Genomic DNA, 27,613 nt, shown 5'->3' with positions numbered 1-27,613 from the left:
GTTATAAGGGATATAACTGAACTTTTCATACATACTATTAAAATCTAGAATAGTTAGATTGTGGCTATTTTCAGTAACCTGCTTACAGACAATATGCATAAGACTGTTACAGTTTGGTGACCCTAGATCATTACACATAAGTTTTATTCTATCTAAGTGTAGGTGTAGTGTTGTCACCGACACCTGCTGTCACCTGTTGTATTTTGGCACTATCTAGTAAGTATGTTTAGTTTAAAATACAGCTACATGAGCAACTTCATAGAAGGTTTTTGATCACTGAGCAACCAAACTACTTTTGAAAAATACAATACTGTTTATCCATCATAAGTTAACCATATCTCAAATAAATATGCATATAAAATATGCCAAGCATAACCACAGAAGTTATCAGGACAACAGTAATTGTTGTTTGAACAATTATCCCGTGGTTGAATATAAAAATAGGTATAAATTTAAATGTAATGAGTAGAAAATTTTGGTTCAGTAGGGTCAATCTTGCCCAATATTTTGTCATAAATTGAAGTTTAAAATTGCTGTAGACTTGCCTTAGAGAAGTCTGGTCTTGGAAGAAATTCTCACCAGTGCTGAGACAGCTTCCTGCCACTCGTCTTACTAACACAGAATTGTAAGAGAAAGTTGGCACAGGGAGTGAAAAAGACTTTCCTTATGCAGCACTTCCTTTTATGATATTGGTCTATATAAAGCCTAGAAAACCGGGGCAGTAAGTCATGGCTTACTGGGACATTCCTTCCCTTTGCCCCTGATGATTAAGCACAGCAGAGTTGCAAGTCCAGAGCTTTCTGCGTGCAGGAAATGGCAGATAGGAAGGCAGATAATGTTGTTCTACGCTTAAATCACAAGTGAAGGTGGGAGTGATTCCAGTACCCTTTGTCTATAGGTATGTATGCAACTTTGTAACTGAAAAGGTGTCAGTAGGCATTGTCGAAGCCCTTCCGTATTACAATCTGATTTCAGGGAAACTTGCTTCCTGCAGTAGATACCAATGACTTTCGCTGTTGACTTTATGACGACTTTACTTTCTATAGTATCCTTAAAGGGAAACACATGCTTTTTGTACATAAACACTAAACCAAAACATAAGTATGTTGGCATACATAGCTGTTGCTTGTTGTCTGTAGCATTCAGCTTTTCAGTAAGTGCTTTCCTGTAATGCGATACAATGGTGCCAAGCACAGTTGATCTGCCTGGGAAGGCCGGCTTTCAGCCTGGTGTTTACACAAGGCTACTCAGCACAGCTGAACGGCTGACTGCAGAATGACCCCTCCGCTTGGGTGCAACAAAAATCAGAGTACTGTCTTTGAATTTCTAACATACCGATGTGGAAATCTGAGTAAAGTAACTTCTTAAAGGCAGGGGGATAAGACGATTAGAAATTCTTGCAGATCTGCAGTCTCTGTAGATCCAAAAATAGGAAAAGTGAAGACTTTTGATGGGAACCTGACCTGAACATTAATGACTTCCTGAATTTCAACTGTGCCTAAGTATTTTGCACTTTCATGTGTGTTAAGAAACATATGTAAAGAGAGTCCCTGACAGCTTCTCTGAATGCCGAGTTATGCGGACGTGAAGATTTCCTTCAAGTACACTCACCAGTGTTAACTAAACAATCTTACCCGCGCACCGCACGGGAGCAAGTTACCAAAGAAGAAGAGAAAGGTGTGAGCAGAGGGGGTCCTTTCGCAGCAGTCCCGGCCCGGGGGCGGCGCAGTGCCCGCTCCTGAGCGGCTGCGGGCTCCGGGTGCGGGCCCCGGGTCCCGTCCGGCCCCGTCCCGGCGGCGGCTCGGGGGCGCTGGGCGCGGTGCCCGGCGGTGCTCGGCGCAGCAGGGCGGGAGTAACGCGAAACCAGGCGCGCTGGTTTTTGCCCGTGGCCCCGCGGGCTGCGATCTGCATTCCGGATGAAACCTGCAGCAAATCGGAAGGCAGGCTCGCTCTCGCTTTTTTTTTTTTTTTTTCTTTTTTTCCATCGTCCCCCCTCTGGATTCGACTTCGCGGGCGGTCGCCGGGGCTCGCTTTGGGCAGCCGCGACCTGGAGCTCCGCACGGCAGCACCAGCGGGGAGCTTCGGGCTGACTCGGGCTTGACTTCGTTATGGGTGTAGGGCGGTGGACCCCGACCCCAGCGGAAGGGCCGTGCCGAGGCGTCCCGCGGGCGTTCAGCGCCGGGCCAGGCGCCCCGCTCGGCTCCCGCCCCGAGGAGGCAGAGCCCGGCCGCCGCCCGGCCGCCCCGCGCGTCTAGGCGCCCCGCACCGCCACCCCGCTCCGCCTGCCGTGCCCCAGAGCCCTTGGTGCCAGGGACCGGGCCCCGCGGCCGCCGAGGACTCGCCGCGTGTCCCCGCGGGCCCCATGGGCGCCGCGGCCGCCGGGCGGAAGCAGCCGCAGCGGGGCCGGGCCGCTGCCTGCCCGCGCCGGGCCCGCGCCCCTCCGCCGCTGCCCTGACCCCGCCGGGGCCCGGCATGGAGGAAGCGGGCGCGGGGCCGCCGAGCCCGGCAGAAGGCGCTTGCACCACTTTTTCCGTGAAGACGCGATTCGGACTGACGGCCAGGTTGGAGCCGGCTGCCGCCGAGGAAGGGACGGTGCTCAGAGGCTTCCAGCCCTTGCGCGGCAGCCCGGACGGCCGTGCCGAGGAGCCCCGCGAGGGGAGCGCTGGCGACGGCTCCGAAGAGCCGGGTGTCCCCGCCGGGCCGATGGCCGGCAGCCGGCCCGAGCCGCAGCCTGAAGCCCCCGAGCTTGGCCAGCGGCCCCCTCGCCGCCTGGGGTCGGCGCAGAGCTCTCCGGCCGAGTCCGACGGCGACGACAAGGATGCCATTCTGGTGCAGGGCACTTTGGTGCACACGACGAGCGATACGGAGTCGGACTGCGAGGGTAAGGACCTCGACAGCGACGGGACCCATGACAGCGAGTGTGGGCTACACAACGCTGCTTTGTCCGCTGGGGCTTCGGACGGTAACAGTGGAACCCAGGAGGAGTCAGAGGACTCGGAGGGGTGCAGCCACAGTGATGACACCGCGGATAGAGATGAAACTGAGTTACACCCGTCAATTTCGAAGTGGCTCCCCAAGGAGCTGGATGGTTTTCTGGAGCATGACTCCAATGGAAAAGCCCGAATGCTAATGGACGAGCACTTGAGTCGCTTGCTTGCTAGAGGGGAATGCCCTCCAGAGCTTCCAGACGAAGAACAAAGACCTTCAGCTGATAATACATCTCTCTATAAGGCAGCGCTGGCTGAAAAGACATTTCAGCTGCCCGCTTTCTTTAGTGGACTACGAGTGAGGAAAAAGGGACTAGGCACAGAGGACGGGGAGACTGTTACAGAAATCAAACCGAGGGAGAACGATTTAGCTCTGCTGAAGTTACGACAGCCTGTTAAGAAATCCAGTATTACATCAGGTTTGACCACAAAGAAAAAATCAGCTGAACCTAAAGCAAGTCCTACTTTCCTGGAACAACTCTCCCACTTGTTAAACATAGATGTCTCCAAGAACGATGATAGAACCGAAGATTCTGGTGAAGGGTTTGGGGAGACCGAGGACAGCGATGAAGCTCAAGAGAACAAAGCCTCTGGCAAAACAGAACCACAGTTTCCCTCTGAGGATATAAAACCAAACCCCGCTGAATCTGCACTGGACGTCTTTAAAGCTTTATTCACACGGCCTCCCAAAAAAGAAACAACTGCAGATCCTTCAGAGCTGGAAGCCCTGAAACGCAAAATGAGAAACGAAAAGGAGTCCTTGAAAGCTGTATTTGAAAGGTCAAAATCCAGACCTGGTGATGGACCATCAGACAAATCTGTAGGTTGACTTACTTTTTCTTCCTAAAATCTGGAAGTATATGGATATAAAATATTTTCTTGTTTAAAATTAATGGTGGGGACTTAAGGTCAAAATGTCGGAATTGTCTTCTACTTTGGCAATCTCAAATTTTGGATTCCAAACTGAAGAAATCTTGGGGCTTTCAAAATTGTCGATCATCTCAAGTTCTAGCAGAAATCAAAGAGACCTGCTGATAATCACAGATTTGGATTAAAAATCAAAAATTAAACATCAGTTTCTGATTTTAAAAGATGATTACGAAACAGTTGCCCATATATTAAGTAGGGCTTAAAATGAGTTTTGTGTTGCAAATACAAACTGTAATATTATTTATTAGTATCTCAATCTCCCTTTGCTTTCTTTCTTTGATTATTTTTTTTTGTTTGTTTTTTGATTTTTAAAAGTGGTATTTCATTTTACCTTTAGGAATAATTTTAGGATGAGACCTGATACAAGAAGTTGTGGATGATCTTCAGTTTGATTTGTCCAAGACAAATGTATTCACACAGCCTCCCAAAAAAGAAACAACTGCAGATCCTTCAGAGCTGAAAGCTCTGTAAAATTTAAATTTAAATAGAATTTTAAAGTATTTTTTTCTTATTTACTTACATATTTTGGCTTTACAAATATGGAGAACTATTTAACCTTATGCAAGTATAACCGAGTACTTCTAATTAGACCACTTAAGTTATAGTTAAATATTTGCGAGGTTAATATTCCTATGTGTATGTAGATCTGCTGATGTAAATTTTTAAGAAATGAAAAAAATCTGTGCTATTTATAAAAACCACAACGATAAATGAAGTTGAGTGCAATTTAGACTCTTTAACTAAATGAGTAACTGTCCCTGTGCCCCCCAACCAAAAACTCTTTCAGCTATGTCTCTGGCAGATAGTATCAGTCCAGAAGATTGTTCTTATTGGCTAACAGGGGAATTACCTGAATGATTAAATTTGCAGGAGCTGACCCTGAACCTGAAGCTACATACGTTAATTTGCTGCGTTGGTTGTCCTCTCTTAAAATTTTTATTCTTATGTATAATTAAAATGTTCATAAAAGATGACTGACAACAGGGCAGACTGCTAATACCAGTTTTAAGTAAATTACCTGCGGGGAGGAGGAGAAAAGAGGCACTCATTGGCCCTGGCATGTACAGCAAATGCTGTCGGTGTGTGCCCTTCCCATTCCTGGGTTGCTGGTTCCTGCTTACGCCATTCCCTGGGCTGTGCTGGCGCAAGCGTCTGTGTGCCTCACAGCAACCCAGTTCGGGAGGCTGTCCTCACGCCTGGTGAGGCAGGAAGCAGAGGAGTCAGTGTGAGTGGCTTTTAGAAATGTCTGCTCAGTGTCTGGTCTAGTACACAGGTACATTTTCCCAGAGCAAAGCCAGTGCAAAAGGTCTTGCTTTTCCTTTTTCCTTGCCCAAATCGGCCTTTTGTGGAACCACTTTCATAGTGTTCTGCTGTTGCTGCAGTTGTGTCTATGCAATTGCTCGTATGTTGTAAATCAGATTACAGAAATGTTGTTAGAGTTGTAAAAAACAACCAACCAACCAAAAAAGTAAACTCTAAAATGTTCTTGTTTATCTCCCCCCACCCCTCCTGTAAAGGATTATTTCACCATTCCAATTGACAGCGCAGTCCCATAACCAGCTGCAGCAGCACTTTGATGTGGCAGCGTTACATACTATGTGGACTGAGCAAGCTGCCAGGGGTGTGGCAGGAATTTTTTAAACCAGCTCTGCTTCCAGAAAATTATATCGTTAAATGATGTCTTAGGTGAATCCCACTAATGTTTACTTGTAGGAGAAGTGCAGATGGGGCTTTTCATTCTTGGAAAAAAAATAGATACAGGGAAAAAAAAAACAAACTTTTTGACCTCTTGGTTCACCAAAGCGTAGACAGCCTTCCATCCTGATGTGAACAGTTTCAACACAATCATCATATGTCACGTGCATTAGGATATTTTCCTCCTCAAAATTATTTTTCCATACTGATTTCTTTGTGTCCCTTCCAACTAACTGAGCACTTTTTGGATCACTGGAATGAGACAGATAGCCATTCTTGAGTACATATGTAGAGCTGGGGATGGCAGTTGCTGTTTTGGAATTAATTGATACTGCTGACTTTAATTTTTTATTTTTTCATAATTTTAACAGCCTGACCTGAGTCCCTCAGAGCAAGATGACAAGACTCCAGGGAGACTCCAGACTGTCTGGCCACCACCGAAAGCAAATCATGAAGAAGTGAAAGTAGGATTGAAGTACACAGAAGCAGGTAAAACAAAGAGGCGAAGCATTTGCAGAAATTAGTTTCTGACATTTTTGTTGTTTAAGATAGAGAAAGTGATAAGTCACAGTATTTTCTTATCTGGGAAGACAGGCCTTACTCAAATGAGTGACAGTACTGAGCTAATGGTGACTTGCCAACCTTATCCATTGGCTCTGGCAGTGACCCTGCCAGAGTCTAGTCTGATGTGTGCAGTTCGCTTTAGTTAGTGTCATGCTGTTAAGTCCAGAATAAAAGTAATTATTATCACTTTTGCAACTTGTGTATAAACACAGGAATGTTAATATCCACTCAGACCATGTGTATAGCTAGCCATGTGTATTCTCATATACAAATGTATAAGGAGGCATTTCTGAAGTGCAGTGCTAACTAGTCATCAGATAAACATTCCACAAAAAGACACTTTAAAGGTTTTTGTTGTATAAATACTTATATCACATATTTACAAGGAAAGAGTGAGTATTACAGGTGCCACAACCAAATTTGTGTTTTTAAGTATAAAATAGGATGTCCTTGTTACTCAGAAGTCAGTTCTGAACCATGGAATTGTCCAAAATACTGAAATAGAAGACCATTTGTGCTTCATGCAGCTCAAGATTTTAGAAAATACCATGGCAAAAGGATTAAGTGGAATTAAAAAACAAGCTTTTCTACTGCCTTGCTGTGAGAAAGTGTGCATGGTGATGGTGTACATTTCTTTCCAATTCCAGTGAATATCCGTCTGGCCTTGTATTAGGAGAAAGAATAAGTAGGAGTCCTGAACCTACTTTATATTGTTCAATGTATTGCTTTTTTCTCTCTATTTCCTGAGCTCCCTCTACCTTCATCTTTATTTTTTCTTGTTTTATGATAAAGAGGGGATGTTAATTAAGGTGAAAAGCTGTTTAAGATTCAGAAGACTTTTTTCCCCTAGGTTTTGGCAGAATCAACATGGTTTTAATGTAGGCAGAATTGAATTTACATTGCTTCTGATTGCTCTGAGGTGTGTGTCTATCACTAGATGACCAGCACAGGTTTTTTTTTGTGCAAATACAGGTATTCAGCTGTTGACAACACCACAGTCTCTTTCTGTTATGCTTAGATTCTTATTATAGGGTATGTGCTTTCTGTATTTAATTTTCCCCAGATAAATATTTTTTCTTCTAATGACTATAATCATCTGTGGCAAAAACACATGCTGTAAAAAAAAAGGAAAGGAAACTGAATTAACAAAAGCTCCAGATTCTACTACTTGCAGAGAAATTAGGTCATGCTTTCCTGAAATTTGAATAGAAAGGACAGACTGGCTTAGAGCCCATGTAAATTGTTACTCTTTTGTTACTGTGATATTTTGGGTGGCAGTGTCATCAACATGCTGATGGTTGGTTTGCTAAGTCAAGTTTTTATACAGACCAGATTTTTCAGTTCATTAGTCACTCTAGTGTCTGGCAGAGAGGGATCTGAATGAAAACAAATCTCTAGTGAACCAGCTAGGATGAGACAGAAGTGGTGCTTTTAAAGGAAATAGGCAAAGACTATATTTTAAGAGTGTAGCAGCATTATAGGTATTAGCTGGTTTGTATTTCTTTCATCTCTGTTAATACTCACGGATGCCAAGAAAGCAGTGATGGCAGCAAGGACACTGGAAACACTTAGAAGTTGCATATGATGGGTCAGTTACAACAGTTGGCTTCTCTGAGTGCTACGGGGAATGCCTTAAATCGTTATACACAGGAATGTGTATATACAATCTCCTGCAGGTGAAGGATAGCACTGTTTATGAGAGTGGCACAGATGTAATTAAAAAAAAAAAAAAAAGAGTTTGTATTCAAGGTTGGTCTTACTGCTAGGTTGTTGTCATTTTTTTTCCAATTAAATGAAAGTTTTGGTACAGGATTACTTCTACCCTCAGTCTCTGCAAAGTATCTGCAAAGAAAGTACATGTGTGTAGTGGCATTTCCCTTCATGCCCCTTCCCATCCATAATTCCCTCCCCGCTACCGGTACCGGAGGAGCTTCTTGTCCACAAAGAGTGTTTCCTAAAAGTGTAATCCAAAGCAGATTATCGATGATCATTGAACTTTGACTGTTCTCAACCTGTAACCTGAAATCCCATCTGTTACTACAGTGTCTTGTTCTGATGGCTCTGATCAAATGAAGAGTTCCAATTTCAGAATCAAAGTCAAAAATTGTCCACATGGCAGAAATCATCCTCCATTAGTTCTCCTGAACAGATGATTATTGGTACTGTAGAACAATGCTAAAATGACTGACTTTCAGTCAACAGTTTATGTTAGTGTTTTAATTTCAGTGATTAGGAGTTCCATCTACTGAAACAATAGGAACCTGTATACAATCAGTAGTAGTAGGCAGAATTATTAGGTAAATTCATTTTGGGTTTTAAGCCAAAATAAAGCTGTCATAACTGTGATTACATCCAAGGAGAAGAAATCTGTGGACATATACCTCAGTACTTCTAACAAGGTACAAGAATCCATACTTATTTTATGAGGTAGCATGGCTTTTTCATTTGTCATGAGAAATTAGTGTTTGAAGTAAGGCTGTTTGAAAACTTGCAAGCTGGAATACTGTGATCTTTCTCACATTTCTGTTCTAAGTCTTTGATTTACTTCCTCCATCACCATGCAATATGACAGCTATGACAGGAAAGTAGAGATATTGTGTGAGAGGATTACTGGCTTTTTGATCTTTTCTCACCTCCTTGTCGTGTTTTTCCTCATTGTTCTTGCTGCCTAGTGGAAGCAAGAAATTCAGGCTTAATTTGGCCTACGCAGCAGACATCACAGTGACTCAGAGCAGCTTGGAGGAGCAGCTAACTCCCTCCTGAGGCTCGTAGTCTGGCCTGGTATGTGGGAAACCAACTGAAAAGCAAATGGACATAACAAGGAACATGTGTGTGGAACTGACTAGGCCTGTTAGGAATATTAGAACTGAAAGAAGTTAGTGAACAAATACAACTCCTCACCAGATTTTTTTTCATGCCTTTGATAACATCTTGTGTAGCCATAGTATTGTCACTCCCAACATTTAAAAATTACCAGTAAATATCCCCAAATCTTGAGTTGCAAATTTTGAATTAAAAGGATGATATTATGAGATTTTGGCACACCTTATTATTGTTTTCTTAACCTTTAATTCCTCTGTTTCCATAGTGTAAGTGACTGCATCGTCAACTGTCTCTCTGTAATTAACACAAACTGCTTCCACGGGTCTCTAGAGAAACTGGAACTTCTTTGAAGTTTGTCAGTCTAAAAATCCAGCAAGACTGTAGTACATTATAGTATTTACATCCTGGTAGACTGGAAGGAGGGTATTTTAATTTATAGTTACGAGTTTATTCCATGGAAATCTTTACTGTATACTCGAGACATTTCTGTGCATATTCCTCTGGTCCTAAAATTCAATTCTTCTGTTTTCAGTAAACGCTTGTTTTTCTTTTTTTCGCCATAATTCTTAGAGTAATTTCTCCCGCTGCTGAAGCATTATATCTGATAGAAGGGTGGATGTGTCAGCTGTTAATCAATGTGAGAATACCTAGCCACGTGGAGGAGACAAATTCATGTCTATAATGAGTGAACTCATCTATGGTGTTGGATCACATAGAATCCACATACAATGAATCTTAGCTGCTGCATATGATTGATAAGAGCTTGCAGCCTGCCATGTCCAAGAAGGGGAGTTTAGAGATGAGTTCTCATGCTCATAAAACTGCTGATGTTTGAAGAACAGTCTCCATGTTGAGGAGATATAGAAGAGAAGAACTTCAGGTCCTGTGATCCTTATTAAAATGTGCATTTAGCCATCAAATAAGTTCTCTCATAAAACTGAGAGTACTTCATCTTTTGCTTAAGCAGAGCAAAAATCGTAAAAATGATGAGAGAAGTATTTGTCATTCTGGTCACAGAAAATGTTGAAAGAAAATCAAGTTGAAATATTAATCCATTTAGTGCTCTTTTTCATGACATGCTTTCTTGTTAATTCAAAATTTTTTATCTGACATAAAAAACCTAACCCTGTTCTCTCATTGTCTGTCTTATTCATCATACTTAAATCTTTGATGACATCTTGTTGTCCACATGGAGCCACCATTTATATATATGTATATACATCCGTATAAGCTGTAAGCACAATTTCTGTTTCAGGGTAAATAAGGAAACCAGGAGGTGACTGAGAAAACTCTTATTAAACAGAAAGTGTCTAAGTCAGTTGCAAATGACATAAAAAAAATAATGGCAGAGGTTTACTCCCAAGTCTTCCATACATTAAAGCTTTGGTCCCCTATGCTCTGGGTTCCCAGCAAGAAAATCACTTTATGGCCATGACGTAAATGCAGAGAATAACCAGCTTATATGACAGAAAGAGAGGCATAATGATCTGAACAAAGAGATGAGAGAGAAGCTTTCATATCCGTCTTTAACATGTGCTTCTGTTGTTGCCTTAAACAATTTATATTTGTCTCTACAACAGACATAATGCTTGATGTTAGTATACTGAAGGAAGTTGTAACAGGTGATGTTAACGTTGGTTTTATCTTAAATTTATTTAAAAATAATTAAAATAAAATAAAGGCAAGCCCTTGCCTCATATATATATTTTTAATAGAGAATTTGGGATTTGACTTTATTAAATGAACAATCTTGTTACATGGATATGTTTCTCAACCTGAGAGGTACTCGCTTTTCAAACTGCAGCTCTGTTGAGCAGCGTGGTACCAGAGGGCTGCAGGCAGTGAAGAGGAATCAGTCTCTTCCTGCTGCCCACTAGAGGACATGCAGGGCTTACGAGAAAGGAACTTTTCTCTCCCCATCTCAGCTGATACTGTCATTCCTACTGTGCCTTTGGAGATGGGAATAACAAGACAGACATCTATTAATGCTGCAGATTTGTTGGTAAAATGCCTGGGTTCCATTTCCAGCCTTTATTATGCTATCTTCTGGAATGACTTCAGGAAACACGAGCGTTGACCTTTTCACACTTCAGTTTACCCATCTGTAGAACTGGGATAAGAATCCTGACCTATTTTTCAAGCCAAATTAAATCCTTTTTTCTGTTTAGAGGTTGTTAACATTATATAGGAGAGAAGAATAGAAAAGAATGCTGGCTTCCTATGTTTAAATCTGCAAATAATAACCCAGGATGGAAATTGTGCCTAAGGCCATGTGATAAAACAGTTGTGCCTTTCTATGCACAGGGCATTATATTATTACAGGGTAAAGGGGGAGAAGAGGTGTGACTCACTTTTTCAGTGAAAATTTCTGCTTTATTTCCATATTTATTTAAATACAGCAGTTTTAGGAGACCTGTTGGTTTTGAGTCTGGATGCATATTACAGCAGACGCCTAAAAAGGAAATGTTTCACATTATCCTAAGCCATACCTGAATACGCACATCTGTGTAGCTGTAGATACCATTTTGAATTTATATACAGGATTTATGTACAGAACAGCATTGGTCCACTTAAAATAGAAACTTGATTTTAAACTACATTTTCCTATTGAAGAGATCAATCTGTTAACTGAATATAATGAAGGCAAGTTCTGTGAATTCTTTTCTTTTACAGTAGTTTTTACTTTGAAATGCAGGCACTGCTATGGGTCCTACCAATGTGGCATTGTGAAGGCCCAACACGATCACAGGATTTTATGAGATGGTTATTGTTACTTAACTGAAACACAGTGAAAGAGCAGTTGTGTACAGCACAAGAAGAATGACCTTGTATTTTATTTCCCTGGTTCTATTTCAAAATATATGAGGCCCTTTGTGTAAGACAAATGCCTCCGATTTTTCTTGAATTCACTTCCTTGTATTGGATCTCATTCTCTAGTCTCATTGTTCACATGGTCAAGGTTCTGTTTGCTGCAGCATTTGAGCAGCACTGATTTACATACCAGTCCAAATGAAATGCTGAATCTGAACACCTTGAAGCTTTCTGAAAATATGAACCTGGATTCAGAACTGCTCTGGGGCTTTCTTAGTTACATCTGATAACGTCCTTCCTAAGTTTGTCCTCTCTGCTATGGCACAGACACGTACTCTTATCTGAAAAAGAAAAAACAAGCCACCACACCTATTTATTGTACATTTCATCATTTTGTACACATCCATGTTTTAATGTCTGTCAACTGCTCTAAACTCATAGGTTTCTGAGAATATATCGGGGAAGCAGTGTCCCTGTGTGTGTGTGTGAACACATTATGTTTCTACACCCACATCCATCCACGTTCGAATAAATGTACATGTATACTGCATATATAGTACACATGCATTCTCAATGCATGCTTACTATATATACTATATAGTGATTGAGAAGGTGTTAGAGATCTACAATCTAGAATAAGTGTTAGGTATTTTAATTCTGTGCTGAATGAAGTGGATAGAGAGGGTTTGTTACTCAGTAAAGAAATGCTTTAATAAATTTGTTCCTTGTATTTTTTGATAAGGCGTACTTTATTTGCCATATTGCACTTGTGAACGTGATCCTGAAATAGATTGTTATTCGACATATGTAATAGGACATACATTGAGAAAGAAATCATGTTGAATGTCCCCAACAACAGTACATCTAATGCTGCCTTCCTGTGAGGATGAAAATCACAAGTGAAACTTAATTTCTGTTATCAAGTAAATGAACTGTTGCTGTAACCTCACCTGTGACAGGAGGGGAATGATCAAGTAGATAGTTACTCAGGTGACTACTTCTGAATAGTGCTTTGTATTGTTTTGCAGCCAGAAAGAGTAGAAGCTATTTTCTCTGTTTACATAACAGAATCGAGGGGTTGCTGGTGTTTCCTTTGGGAGGCCTGCTTTTCTGTGGGTATCGTTCTGTTACTCCCAGGGAATTCAATAACTGTTGTGTAGTTACTTTGTTTTCTGTAGTAAGTTAACAGTTATGTCTTCAGGAACAGTACAGGTATTATCTCAATACTCAGACAGTGTTTAAATGCTTAACTAATGGCGTGTTTGGAACTTGTTTCTCTACGTGTTCCTTTCCAGCTGTCTCGCTTCTCCACATCTTCCATATTTTCACTCTAACAGAATCTTTAAGGCGCAGAAAACGATCATTTTAAATTTTAGGCTTGCATGTTTCTTCCTTGTCCTGAAAGTCTAAAAATTGTTCAGTAGACATGAGGGATGTCTGCTCATTTCTTAGGCTGGGGAATTGATTTCCATCTATGTATTGAATTACAGGGCTGTAAAAAAGTTCACGTCAAATGGAAAGTAAAGAAAGGAGGAAAGACAGGAGTAGATGGAATGGGATGGGGGAAGAAGGGTTAGAACAATGTGACAAAACTATATTCAGTATTGTTTTGGACAAACCCTTATTCCTAAACAAGTCAATTTTAATTTCTTAGTTCCGATGAGATGGTTAAATGTTAAGCTCGTTCAGATTGGTTCTGAGAAAGTTTAAGCCTTTCTGTCAATTCTTTACAAACCTAGGCTTTGGGCTTTCACTGACCAATCATCTTGTAAAAAAACATATAAGCTATGATTTATGTGCTTAAAACATTGCACTCGTTTAACATGTCAAATAAGTTTCTATATTTCTACCGGATCTAATTCTTTTGTATAAAAATTACGCTTTAAACACCAGTTCAAGACAGAAGAAATGACATGTTTTGTAAGATGCTCTTGATTATTTCTATTGGGGGAAAAAAAAAGTGTGAACGTTTGCTGCCTTTTAGGACTGTAGCCCAAAAAAAGACTGTAAAGCTGCATCAATACATTTGTGGAAATAAATAAATAAATAGCTAAAAAGAAAGCATCTGTGGTGAGGAGATGCACTTCTGGCACCTGGTGGTTAGAGCGGAAAGCTGCACAGGAAAGTAATGGAAGAGAAAACAAAGGCTTCAGTAAAACAGAATTTGAAAGTGATGGGACCAAGCTTTACCAAAGAGGGAGGCAGGAATAAGAAACTCTCACTATTCAGAAGTGTAATGAATTGGCTCAATTTAAAGGTAATGGATTCCTCAAGGCACATACATCACACTCAAGTTTTCCAGCTTTTCTTCTGTAATTACTTTTAAATTGTTGGATAACATTATTTTGGATTTTTCATTTGATGAGTTTAATAAGTAAGATTTTTTACAAAAATGAATGTACTTTAAATGCCTTTAAACCTTTGACTGTCTACTTGAAGTTTTGAGATCATGGGGGAGAAGGTTTTTAAACTGCTTTTGTAAAGTTTTAAGGAATAACTCATCTGTTTGAAATGTCAGTTGTGGAATTTTCTGTGTGAAAGATTTTCATATAAGATTTTACTTAAGTTGAGAGAAAGTAAGTGATTTGCTTTGTTGTCAAAGAAGAAAAGGTAACCTTGGAATATTTTGCATCTAAATTTGTTTGAAACTTTTCAGGGATCTTAAGAAATTGCAGGAGGCATTTTTCTTTCAGAAAGTCAGCATGTTTTATTTTCTGGAATCAGGTGCTCAAGGTCATCTTCTCCGTGCATAAAGGGTCTTCTGAAAAAAAAAGCATAATCAGCACAGTTTTGAACACATATAGAATAATACTGAATAATGTTTTAGTGTATACACTTGCTTTATGCAGCAGTTTTGGAAAATGAAAATTGCCATTCAATTTAGACAAGAACACTGTGATCCACTGTATCTAGTACTCCCAAAGCTTCAGGTTATATCTTCAGTTCACCAGATTTACCAGTGAATGCTTGTACCTTTTCTTTTAGAAATGGTAATACTCAGTGCAGCTTGCTCTGTATCATGACAAAGATTTAAATGAATATGTATATATTTGTGAATGTTATTGGTACTTTGTATTCAAATAATTTCTTTGTAATTACACATCTGACCACATTTTAAGCATTTGCTTGAATTGTGTAGGCTGTTCAAAACATCTAGTGTTTATTTCATGTTTGATTTTCTATTCATTAGGTAAAAACATGCATATTACAGTATATATTTTCTTTGCAAAATAGTGAAGCACGCCTCATACTTTACTTGTCATTAGTAATACCATATTATGTTTTATCTCTACTATCCGGTGGCATATGTCATATGTTGGCTATTGATTTATTTATTTTTAATACTGACTGAGGTATATGCTTATAGCAATGAAAAAAAACAGGGAGTCTGCTGGACTGTCTGCTAGGATACATATTTAATGAGTGTAAAAATCTAAGTGCCCTGTGTGAAACTTGAATACAATCTTACTAACGCTTTTGTCTCTAGCTCACCTAAAGATTTATGAGGAGGGACCACCAGGTGGGTGGAACAGCGTAACGTTGTCTGTCTCTGTCTAGTATTTGGTCTCTCTTGTTGTTGTAAAGGTGGTATGTACCTTTCCTTGATAGAACGGGAATGATAAAGGCAGTGTCTGCAGTACCTACTGGTGTTTAGGACTAAAAAATGAATAAAGACTACCGCAGTTCTGTAGTGTAGATGAGGAACTGTTTTCATTATTCTGGCTTGAGGGACTGCAATTTCAGTTGCAGCTATCCTGCTACAGCGAGTGGTACTTAGGTCGGTTTCCCTGACTTTCAGATCCATCCCACAATGCTACATGTCAAAGTTTGAAAAGTTGAAATTTGAAGACAGATCAGAGGGATATCACAACAGAGAACTGATATGTTACTTTCCTCTAATTTGGTTTCTGTGAGCAAACTCCAGGTAAACATAACCCATTTTAGGGAGTATTTTCTATCCCTAATGCTTGGGCTTGTTATAATCGGGCATTGCTTTTTTTAATGAGCCTTGAAGGGAAGGCTGCAGCTGTAGTGAGAATCGGGCTGGAGACATTCATTCTGAAGTTGTGGACTATACTTTTCCATTGTGAGATGTTCCTTATGTCAAAATAAGATAACAGCTGAATTTAAGCAAAAAGACAAAGTGAAATAAATTAATAAATGTTGAGAAATTTCATAGCAGCATACTTCTACAGATCTGAGTAAATATTGCATATAGAAATGGCAGCTGATTTTGTGCATGTGTGCAAGAACTAAATTTAGCCTGTACTAGTTCAGTATTAGACAGTTTTGGTGGATTAAAGGAATTACAGCTTTTAGATGATGATGTAAGTGATCATGATACTTGAAGAAATTAATTGACTCTGAAGCCTTGTCCTGTTGCCTCTGAAATTTCATGATGAAAGTCCACTCCTGGTTGTTACATGTACATTAGTACATCTTAAAAAATAAAACAGCATTCAGGCATTTTTGCATAAATAAAAGCAACTTGTATTGGAACTGTTACAGCGTGTTAGAGTTCCCCTGCACATTCGATCAGTTATCTCAGGTTACAAAAGTTATGTTGTCTGTGCAAACTGTCAGCAAGTGAGCATCTGAAGAGTCTGGTCTGCTCGGTTCATCTCTCCCTGACAACTCAATTGCTGGCATTTTCCATTTCCCTCACATGAAGTAGGATTCTGATGGTGGTGTGGAGGCCACAGAAACACTTAGATCTTTGGAGTTCCAGGCCACCCATGTAATTTACTGCTTGCTTGGAGACCGGGCCCATAAAAATGTCATATTTTTTCCCTCCTTTCCAATGGAACAAATAAGTAAACATCACAGAGTTCATGAAACAGAAACTCCTACCACTCAACTCTGCTCTAAAATGTGTTAGCAAAGATTTAGGCTGTAAATCATTGTTTACAGCTATTTGAATAGCAATTTAGAGATGAATAATTCATTTTTAGTTCAGTTTCATTTCAGGCATCTTAACTTACAATGTAGGGGAGAATTGGAAAGGAATAACTTACCACGTTTCACGTATAAACCAACTTACTCTGATTCATATTCCAGAGCATAGTATTCTTGCAAAATTAGCTTTAATGGCCAAAATGGTAGAAAACACTGCTGTGTAAGTTATCCCAATGTATTGAGTACCTCTTCCTTTGTTTCAGGTCATTCCGTGTTAAAGTTTAAAACTCAGATATTAATATCTTCAGACACCTCTTCATCTGTTAACTCAGTTCTCAATATGCAATTAAAACATCAGGCTGTATATAATTGTCAGTGACTGTCAGCCTAGAATACTTCTTCCCAGTCTGTATGAAGACAGTAAGCGTTGCAGTATTTTTCTTATTAATTTTTTGGGCCAGGATGGTTGCTTGGAAGATTCATGATTTCTTTCTGCAAATTTTTTCCTTATGGAGTTAAAAATCAGAAGCTTTGTGTATACTTTCATATAAGGATACATACCTTTTATATACGTGTATATATATATATATGTATACAAACATGCATATATTTATAAGATACATTAATATATTTCCAAAGTATATTTCTGGAGGCACAGTGCTTTGTTATACCTACTACTTCTGCTTCGTGGCCCAGTTATCAGATAGGATCACATCATATAGACAGAAATACGAAGCTACTAATACTTTATGTAGCAAATTAGTGACAAATAGGACACTCAACTGCAGGTCCGCACAGAAATATTATCAGGTAGACAGATATGCGTGCTTCTGCAAGCAGCTTTGATTTATAGGCATGTCAGTCCCTCTGTGGCCCTTCGTGGACTCCCTCTGCTAGCTCCATGTCTCTCTCATACTGGGGAGCCCAGAACCAGACACAGTGCTCCACGTGCATCCTCATCAGTGCTGATTAGAGGGGAAGGATCACCTCCATCAACATGCTGGTAGTACTTTCCCTAGTGCAGCCCAGGATACCATCAATTTTCTTTAGTACAAGGGCTCATTGCTGGCTCCTGCTCCATTTGGTGTCCACCAGGACCCCAAGGTCCTTTTCTGCAAAGCAGGGTTGCACCCAGCATGCATGGGTGCCTGGGGTTGTTCCTTCCCAGGTGCAGGACTTTGCATGTCTCTTCCTTTGCATGTTCCTGTCAGCCCATTTCTCCAGCCTGTCAAGGTCCCCCTTGATGGTCCCACAAGTGTATCAACAACTCATCCCCGTTTTGTGTCATCTGCAAACTTGATGAGGGTGAAAAGACTCTGCAACTCTGCACTCTGCACATATATTCATAAATGAACTGGAAAAGTGAGCAGGAGATGGGAAAGCTTGCACCTGAAATGAAATTAGTAAGTGTAGAAAAGAATAAGACCTGAGAACGCACAATGCAAATTTATCTCATGAAAATGCCAAAGTAAAAAAGCAGCAAACATTTGAAGACTGTGAGGGATAATGGCAAAGGAAATCCAAAATGAAGAACTTTAAGTTTTGCACTTGAGGAAGAAAGAAATCCTAAGGGGGGAAAAAAAAAAAAAGAAATCCTAAATTCACATATATAATGAACTCTGATCAGGTCATCACTCTTTAAATACAAGACCTTGATAGGACCTTGATATTGAAATAGATCTTGGGAAATGTCATTTCAGTACTCAGTAGTGATCAACCAATGGTGGTAGGAAGCAGTAGCACAGAAATAAAATACAAATATGTAGATCACTGTAATGCCAGTGCTTAAATGTCTACATTTTGAATTTGGTGGGAAACTGTAGTTTCAGAAGGGGACAGTAAGTTTGATCAATATTATAGAACATGCTCTTTCTTCATAAAGACTATATAGACTAGTATGCTGTCAACTGAAAAAGAAATAATCAATGGGTTTATGATGGAGATCTCTAAAATTGTAACAAATAGCAAATGGGTAAATAGTGAACATTTTTCTTCTAGTGCACGTATTGCAGACATCAAATGAGACTAACAGGTGCAGATTCCAAATAAACAAAAGGGTCTTTACCTAACGTGTAATTAATTCTTTGCTGCAGGATGTTGTCTGCTTCCAGGAGTTTTAAAATCAGCAATGCACATTCATGAGAGGAATCCACTTGCAAACTGTTAAATATGAAAACAACATCTGTGGTTTAAAAAGTTCTGAATTGCAAATCATGTTGCTGGAAGAGCATGGGAGAAAAGTATGGCTACCTTTTTGCCTGTTCTTATTTTTTTACATCACCTGCGTTTTGGCTACTGTCAGAGACAGGATACTAGGCAAAATAGACTTTTGGCATGGCTCAATGCAGATACAATTTTGTTCATTATGAAGCTGAATGATTTTTATGTCAGAGTGACAACTGGAATACATGTGGGATACATACGACTAGTCATCTTATGTATTACTTCAGTGAGGAATTTCCTCACAAAGTAATGTGAGCTGGAATATGTAATATGTTCTATATTTTTAGATTTTTATTTTGGTGAGACTCAGCTAAGCTTTTGTGTTTGGCTTCAGAAGTTTAGACCTGTGTGTTTTAAAGTTTCTGAGGCCTGAGGTGTTTTCACTGTCTGGTTTCTGGTTTGAGTTTTGTAACTAAAGCGTTTTCAAGCGACGAGAGAGCTAACTCTCCAGTCTAACTGGTCTTCTGGTGTACATCTAGTGCTAGCTTCCTCACAGTTTTGCCCTTCCTCACAGTCCTGCCACTCTACACTTGGTAGTTCTGTTTATCTCTGCAGGGACTTGTAGAAATAGGAACAAAATAGAGACTTTGCAATGTGTTCCCAAACCTTCATAGATTAGAAATATATAATATGAGTAATCCCAGACAAAATAAGATGTTTTCACTTAATTCACTGACTTTTATTTCCTTCTGCTTTGTAGTGTCTTCTGGAAACCAAATTAGTTTCCCATAAGAAATCCAACTCATTTTACTGTTTTAATGTTCTACAACAAGTTTATCTCTCCAAATTAGAAACAATCTTTTACTTACACAGCTATTTTTTCTCTACTATGAATCAATGATCTCTGCTGTGAAATCTACTTGATTGGGTAAATCTCAGGTACTTTCACTAGGTGCTAACTATTTCCCTGAAAGTGATCTGGATAGATTTCAGAACTTGGAAAAGTGATTTGACCTAGGCCAGAGGTATCTCCTTGTCCTGCTTCTATGTGCAAAGAGGACCTGCATGATTAATGTTGGTGTATGTTGCCTAAAGGATTTAAAATACAGATGGCAAACCGTAGATGCAAAAAGTGTGAATGTAAAGGATGAAAGTACAGAAAAACAGTGGTGGGGAGGGAGGGAAGGTTCGTTTTGTTATCATTATAATTCTAATGATAATGAAGTCCAAGTAAAGTTTTAGTATATCTGATGATAAATCTCTATGATTAGCACGACTGCTTTATATACCTGCCTTATCTACCTCCAACGGCAAAACATGGGATCTAATGGAAATTTAAGTTTCACACTAAGGAGATTTCTGTTTTTACAATTACTAACCAGTTTATTTTTCCAACAATGCACATACAAAATGGAAACCTCGCGCTGCCATGCTTTTTCATTAACTAAGTTAAAATCACTCTATGTCTTTAGTTTTCACCAAGGACTCTGTCCAGCTTCCTGTGTACTTTGCCAACATTTATGTTACTTTAAAGCAAGTATTTTATTGAAACATTTTTCAATATCCTGGTACACATAAAATACTTTTCTAACTACCAGAAGAGGTAAAAAAAAAAAAAAAACTTTATCTATGCCACGTGTATGTCTGCTTTATCTCAGTATCTTAGGGAAAAAACAACTAGTCTTATGATGGTTTGCTTTAGCAGCAGTGGGTTATAATTATTGACTGAAGGAAGCACCAAATTGCATAAGTAAAGAGAATGCCCAAGTAAGTCAAAAACCCTCCAACTTTTATAATATTTTTCCTGGGACGGTCTCCTCTCTAAACAGAGAAAAAAGTGTACTAGAAGTAGTAGATTAAAATTGTTAGAGCTGGTTGGAACTGAATTTTTACAGTGCGATTATTTACTTCTTGCTTGTTTGCCTTATGTGAATGACTAACATTCACATTTTTCATTGTTTTCTCAGTAATTAAATCCTAATTTGCTTGTGGTCACTTGTCAGGGTAAGAGCATTTCCCATCTGATTTGTATCCGATTTGTTTGTTTAAAAAGCCCTTCAGAGTACTGTTTGAATCGGGATGGCTAACTTACTTATGCCTTACGGCCACTTTCTTCCTGGCAGGCTGTTTGTAGACCAGGCAAGCACAACAGGATGTTTCCACCATCAGTCTTCTGTTATCCAGGATAATGAAAGACTTTAAAACCTCAGAAAATATAAAAATCTTGACATTACGTAAACCCGGGGATGTGCTGAAATGGAATGCAGTAAAGAACCACACCTTGACACCAGGTCAGCTTGGGTCTGTAAGGGGAGATGGAGCCAGGCTCTCTTCAGTGGTGCTGGGTGACAGGAAAGGAGGCAATGGGCACCAAATGAAACACAGGAGGTTCTGTCTGAACATCAGGAAACACTTTTTCACTGTGTGGGTGACTGAGCACTGGCACAGGTTGCCCAGAGTAGTTGTGGAGTCTTTGTGCTTGGAGATACTCAAAAGTCATCTGGACATGGTTGTGTGAAACTGGCTCTAGGTGTGCTTGCTTGAACAAGGAGTCTGGACCAGATGACCTCCAGAGGTCTCTTCCAGCCTTCAACCATTCTGTAACTTTGTGCTTCTATGATGATTAGCTTTATTTCCATGTCAGTCTGAACGACATTAAGGTATTGTAGCACCATGTAGTGGGAGGTCTTGTTGCAGCATTGTATCTCAGCTGTCTCCAAGAACAATCCATAAAAACAGTGTTTCATTGGGTGTTGGTTTTTATCCAATGGGTATTTCTTTTTGTTATTTAACTAGGAGAAACTACAATGGTAGAAAGAAACAAAAGAAGCTTATGCTGTAGAATGCCTGCTTACTGCATAGTAGACAATGTTTTAAATACGTTACAGTATATCAATGCATGATACACTTGCTTTTATGTAGTAACAGTATTTTAAGTAATGAATTAGGTTTATTAGTTCTTATAATCTAGTAGTTGCTAAGCATACTTTTATTTGGAATAAGCAAACTGTAAAAGAATCTCTACTTTCTATTCTACTCTACTTTGTAACAAAGTTTAAACAAAGCAATCTCAAGAATTTATTTTGGAACTTTCAGCTAGAAGGAGTAATGAAAAGCACATGCCTTTGGGACTTTGGAACGTAAATAACTTAAAACGATGGTATCTTGCAAAATGTCTATCACAAAAAATAACACACAACTAATTTTTTAAAAATTCTTTAACTGTTTTCGTGCTGTCTTAGGTTTAATCTGCCAGGGTTCATCCATCATTTTGTGGTTTCACAAACATTAACGGCAACATAAGAGAAGAGGCAACAGAGAGTTAGGAATGGGTAGACATGGTGAAAAATCTGCTTTAGGTGCAGTAGAGGTCCGGCACAAGTTCGTACCCAAATCCTAAAGAATGTTGAGCACTGGGCAGTCCCAGAGAGACAGTAGATCTTTTGTTAAGATTGTTAGAAGCATTTTGAAAGCTTGTTGTTTGCTCTGGCTATCATGTGACCTTGAAGAGCTAAACTTCAAGTCACAATGTTCATAAGGTTCATGCCCTGCAAACTGAGCGCTTAAATAACTGAGGTGCCAGAAGGGTCACCGATTGTTCTGGGGACCTGAGGCAGCTGGTTTTTTAAGTGTAGTTTAGGTGAATGGATAAGCAGAGTTTGTGTCTAAAAAGCATATCAATAAAGAGTTAAAGGAAGAAAATCTAAAAGTGTGTAGATCTAACCACTTACGATTCAAAGAGGGCAGTTAGGCAGTTTTTCCATGCTGGGAAGCTCTAAGGAGAACCTCGTAAGAGAGGATGGAGGTGTTCAGATGAGTGATTCCGACTAGTTGTAGTATTTATGTTTTTTATTTTGCATCTTGAAAAATATCAAACACTTCTTCAGTTTTGTTTATCAATTCAGTTGCTTGGGTATAGCTTCACCTGCCTCTCAAAATATTTGCAAAAAAAAGTTTCAAATTAAAAGGTTCCTCATCATACAGACTTCAGGGTGATGACTAGGCTATGTTTTCTTTTCTTTTTTGCTCATGTATTCTCAGAAGAAAAATAATAAAACCACCTAACCACTCAAATATTTTACTGATCTGGTGCTTTGGTCCATATTTTGATGATCTAGTGCTGTTTTACTGGTTCTTATGTTCCAGGGAGATAGCATTGGAGAACATTTTCAGTAAAATTTAAACTCCTTGGACTATTTTGAGTCCTTGTTTAAATTAGGATCTGATTCCCTTTTTTTTTGTTGTTGTTCAGGAAGCAGAAGCCAGCAAGGGAACTGGAAATGAACCATCAGATAAATTTTGATTTGGAAGCAGATGGAAGCGGAGCCTTAATAGAATGAACTCCAGTTGCTTGTTTAGGAGGGCTAGAGCATCTGGGCCAGTGTCTCACAGGAGACAGGCTTTTCTTAAATCATTACACAACTGTAATGAAAATTCTTCTCTTTCTTCTTCGGTCAAATGTAGCCACAGTATGGAGTGAGGGACACCATAGCATGAGATACAGGTTCTGGAGGTTTGTTTGGTAAATCGACAGTACAGCCACCACTAAAACTATATAATCAATGCTCAACATTTTCAATTTTTCATTGCTGACATAAATTTCCCTGGCTTTAACTTTCATTCTCTGGGGTTTGTTATAGCCTTTCCAAATTAAAAAGAGTTATCTAGTATGTAGCGTATTTTCCCTCGGAAGTTACTTAATCTCTAACTAAGAAGCTTCAAATGACAAACTTAAGAATTTTTTGCATCTCTTACTGTTGGGTACTTCTTCAGGTCTTTGTTCGAATTTGTGGTTAGTCCTGTATCCAATTTGCATGTGTTTAGTGATTGTATATTTACAGTTCAGTTGAAATCATTTAATTTAATACATGCTTTTTTAGAACGTATGTGTGTGTGAATGCATGTATATGTCATAATATATCCTATCGGCTCTACTTTTATCTGCAAAGCTAACCCTTCTGTTTCTTCTTGTTGTTCCAGTCTGAAATATCTCCACCCCATCTTTCCCTCTCAACATGGAATACCTCTTTGCTTTATCCTCTGTTCTCCGTAAGACCACTGAAAATCTTGTCGTGTGGTCTCAGAACGAAAACGCTAATTACAACATTGCATTTAATTTTCCATCACCATTTGCAGAAGGTATTTTATTTGAGAGCCTGCATCTGCATTCCGGACCTCATGGTGTAGTATGAAATACACTATGCTTAAGATGTCATGTTGGTTTCTGACTCTAATGGAATGTACTTTTTTATCTTTACAGAGTACCAAGCTGCCATTTTGCATTTAAAGAGGGAACACAAAGAGGAAATTGAAACATTAAAGGTATACTTCTGTAATATTTTTTTTCCTTTCCCTGACTGAAATTTACAGATTAAAATAGTGCAACATATACTTACCTTCAAATAATAAAAATTTCTTTCTTTATAAAAGTCATATTCAGTTGACTGTCAATTCAGTTAAAATTAGTTTAGTTAAAATCCATACATGCGCTCACATAGGATGGCAAAAAGCAGTTTTTCATATTTTGCTGTCATAGTTTTGTTTGTTGTACTCACTTAGCATGGAAGACATTCTTCCCTCTATCTCAGCAGCGCAGTACTTTTACATTTGCTTATCATATTAGAGCACTGACATTTAACTACTCACTCTTCCTCACCGAAACATACTTCTCATTAAGCAGACCACATACAGTAATCATCAGATTAGTATGAGTAGAGTGTTTGTATTACAGAATGTTTATTTATGTCTGCACAAAGGCCAGGACATAATAGCATAAAACCTATTAAACTGAGAAGGCCGAGTTCTTTGAGTAGGCAGGGTGGAACGATGGTAGCAGCTGGTGGCATGGAAAGGACAGGCGAGGAGTCTCTGGTCTGTGCAGTGAGCTCAGTGTTCTGCAGGAGTGAAGTGCACTCTTTCCTATTAAGCATCCGTTGAAATTTAGCACAGGGAAATGCAAGCTGGCACTGAAGTAAATATAGCAATAATGTACAATAAACATTTAAAATAACTGTTACAAAGAATAGTGTAACTCTTCCACACAAGAAGATGGAAAGGGGGTTTAATCTTTTTGAGAGGTTATTTCAAAGAATACCTAGGCTTGGTGAGAAACAAATCTGTGTTTGCACATTTCCAGCAACCCTGGAAATAGTAGCGGCGGAGGAGGCAGGTACTCGTAGCAGTCCAGGAGAACTGAAGCTTGCCATGACCTAATTACTGGAGTGTTTTCTGGTTTTTTTGCCTTTAATGAAATTCAGATATTTTAGTTGTAACACAATGTTCCGAATTTCACCTTTCATTAAAATAGCATTGGTGTTGCACATTTTGTTTTCCATAAGAATACATCTGCAAGAACCTGCAGGAGAAATAGATTCATTTGTTTGCTGCTCATAACTTTGAATGATAAAAATATGCTCTTTCAAATCAGATTATTTTTTACCTGGATTTTACCTGGATTATTTGAGTTTTTCTCATGTCTTGCTGTTTAGCTGCAGTTCTGTGTTATCTTGTTTAGTAGCAAGGAAATTGTGAATGGGTCATTTCCAGGCAGATGGAATTGTGAAGTAACTTTCAATAATGAGTACACAATAAAATCTCACCATTATATATATATATATATATAAAAATAGAATTTGAAGTCAGCTAAAATGCAAATGTTTGCTGTCCATGAAGTGGAAGAGTGATATAGTGGCAATTTCCGACAGATTGTTTGCTTAGATTTTATACATTTGTTTGGTGATTATTTTGATGCTTGACACTGTTTTATCTCAGACTATTTAGTTCCAAACCAGAAAAGGCTATAGAACTGTTCTGTAAGCCTTTTAGGTTATGATAGTGATGTGTAAGATTTTTATCACAATGATCAGAAAAATAATTGATGCAGAAAAATAATAAGTTCACACAAGATGTAATTCAAACAGGACCTTTTGAATTGAATTTAGGAGTTACTAAAAAGTCACAAGAGAACTTACACAAAGTTCTGTTTATAAGATTAATGATTTCCAAGATATAGTGTAATTTTTCATTTTACAATATTGAATGACTATAGCAACTTCCTGTATCAAAGGCCGGTTGAAGCAAATATTCTGTTTCCAGTAGTGTCCAGCAGTGGGTGCTAAGAAAACAGATAAAATGCAGACTATAATAATGCCTTCTTCCTGTACAGTGGTTTTGTATTTGATTTGTTTTTCATTGGCAAATCTGAGTGCCTTCGTTGTCTCTTACTCATTGTTTCTACTACCACTGCCTCCATGCCCCTTCCTTAGCAGTGTGCTTGATTTTTGGACCTCAGCCCAGCCTGGTATAAGGTGTCAGGTTCATAAAAGATGCATGGTGACTAAACTGCTGAGAAATGCTACCCAAGTATGCAATTTCCAGCAGTTAGTATTTTAAGGTTTTCCTGAAACAGAGTCTGCAGTCAGGTTAAGATATACAGTACCAATGAATAAATTACAATATCACATGCTTCTGTGACTTCTGAATGCTGTGCCATCTGAACAGTGTTCCAGTTTTTTCTCTGTATGTCCTTGACAATGAATTCCTTGTACTAGAATGTGACCCTTTGTAGATGCATCCTTTTTGTATATACAATTGTTCAGAGCTCTTTAATTCTCTGGAACATAAAAAATGCAATATGAAAATCTCTATATAGTGACACAGTAATAATCTGAAAAACACTTAACGATGGAGATACTGAATTCCTATATTTTTAATATGTCCTATGAGTGCATTAAAAAAGGTCAGACATCGTCTGTATATGCTTTCTAGTGTCTTTTCATTATTTGAAGAAAGGTGAAAATACCTTTTTTTGAGATTAAAAAAATATGAATTGCTACATACTACTGTATTTGTAGAACTTTGCATTATAAAACTTCACATGAGACCACGTAGAGAAGTCGTATTGTGTCATGATTTATTGTAATACCTTGTTGCATTTTATACTTTAAAGATGTAACAGAAAAATATGGTGGTAGATATCCTGACTATTGGAAGTGTTTGAGTTAAATATGATTTTGTATTATGCACTGAAGAAACCTACGGTCAGAAATTTCTCTGAACCAGCTCTTTTGCAATCTGATCCAAATCCTGTATTGTGTATTTATGAAGAAAGTTGTTCATCATACTTTCTGTATTAAAGATTAGGAGTGAGACTCTTATTCTCTCTTACTCCTAAAATGCTTAGAAAAACCTTAAGGAGTGCTTGAAGGTATGTGTGGGGGAAGATTCTCAAGAAATTATTAAACCGCCCTCTGAAGGTAAAAGCAAACAACAAAATCCTAGCTGTGTAGGGGAACTACAAAGAGTACGATTACAGGGTGTTGTGGTTTAACCCGGCTGGCAGCTAAACACCACACAGCCATTCGCTCGCCCTCCCCCCTCCCTCTCTGGGATGGGGGAGAGAAACGGGAAAGTGAAGCCGGTGAGTTGAGATAAAGACAGTTTATTAAGACAGGAATATAATAATAACAATAATAATAATAATAGTGATAATGATAATAGTATTAATAATAACAATGTGTGAGAAAACAAGTGATGCACAATGCAATTGCTCACCACCCGCTGACCGATGCCCAGCCTATTCCCGAGCAGCCGGCCCCCCACCCCGGCCAGCCACCCCTATATATTGTTTAGCATGACGCCAGATGGTATGGAATACCCCTTTGGCCAGTTTGGGTCAGCTGTCCTGGGTCTGTCCCCTCCCAGCTCCTGCTGCACCCCCAGCCTGCTCGCTGGCAGGACAGAGC

At 39.2% G+C, this 27,613-nt stretch overlaps 1 protein-coding gene across 4 annotated transcripts in view; it reads left to right on the top strand.

The window, feature by feature from the left end:
- Positions 1 to 27,613, top strand: part of FMN1 (formin 1) — a 211,646-nt gene that overhangs the window by 68,297 nt on the left and 115,736 nt on the right. For 3 of the 4 annotated variants that reach the window (XM_080595284.1, XM_080595283.1, XM_080595282.1), the window contains 2 exons: positions 5,984 to 6,101; positions 24,130 to 24,191. In XM_080595284.1, the coding sequence (XP_080451410.1) occupies positions 5,984 to 6,101; positions 24,130 to 24,191 (180 nt within the window). Of the gene's footprint in view, positions 1 to 2,323; positions 3,808 to 5,983; positions 6,102 to 24,129; positions 24,192 to 27,613 lie in introns of those variants that run through there. The other variant, XM_080595285.1, reaches the window with a different exon arrangement.

Source organism: Anser brachyrhynchus, assembly GCF_964034855.1.
Source record: "Anser brachyrhynchus genome assembly, chromosome: 5".
Taxonomy (NCBI): Eukaryota; Metazoa; Chordata; class Aves; order Anseriformes; family Anatidae; genus Anser; species Anser brachyrhynchus.
This window is presented reverse-complemented; position numbering and strand designations above follow the sequence as displayed.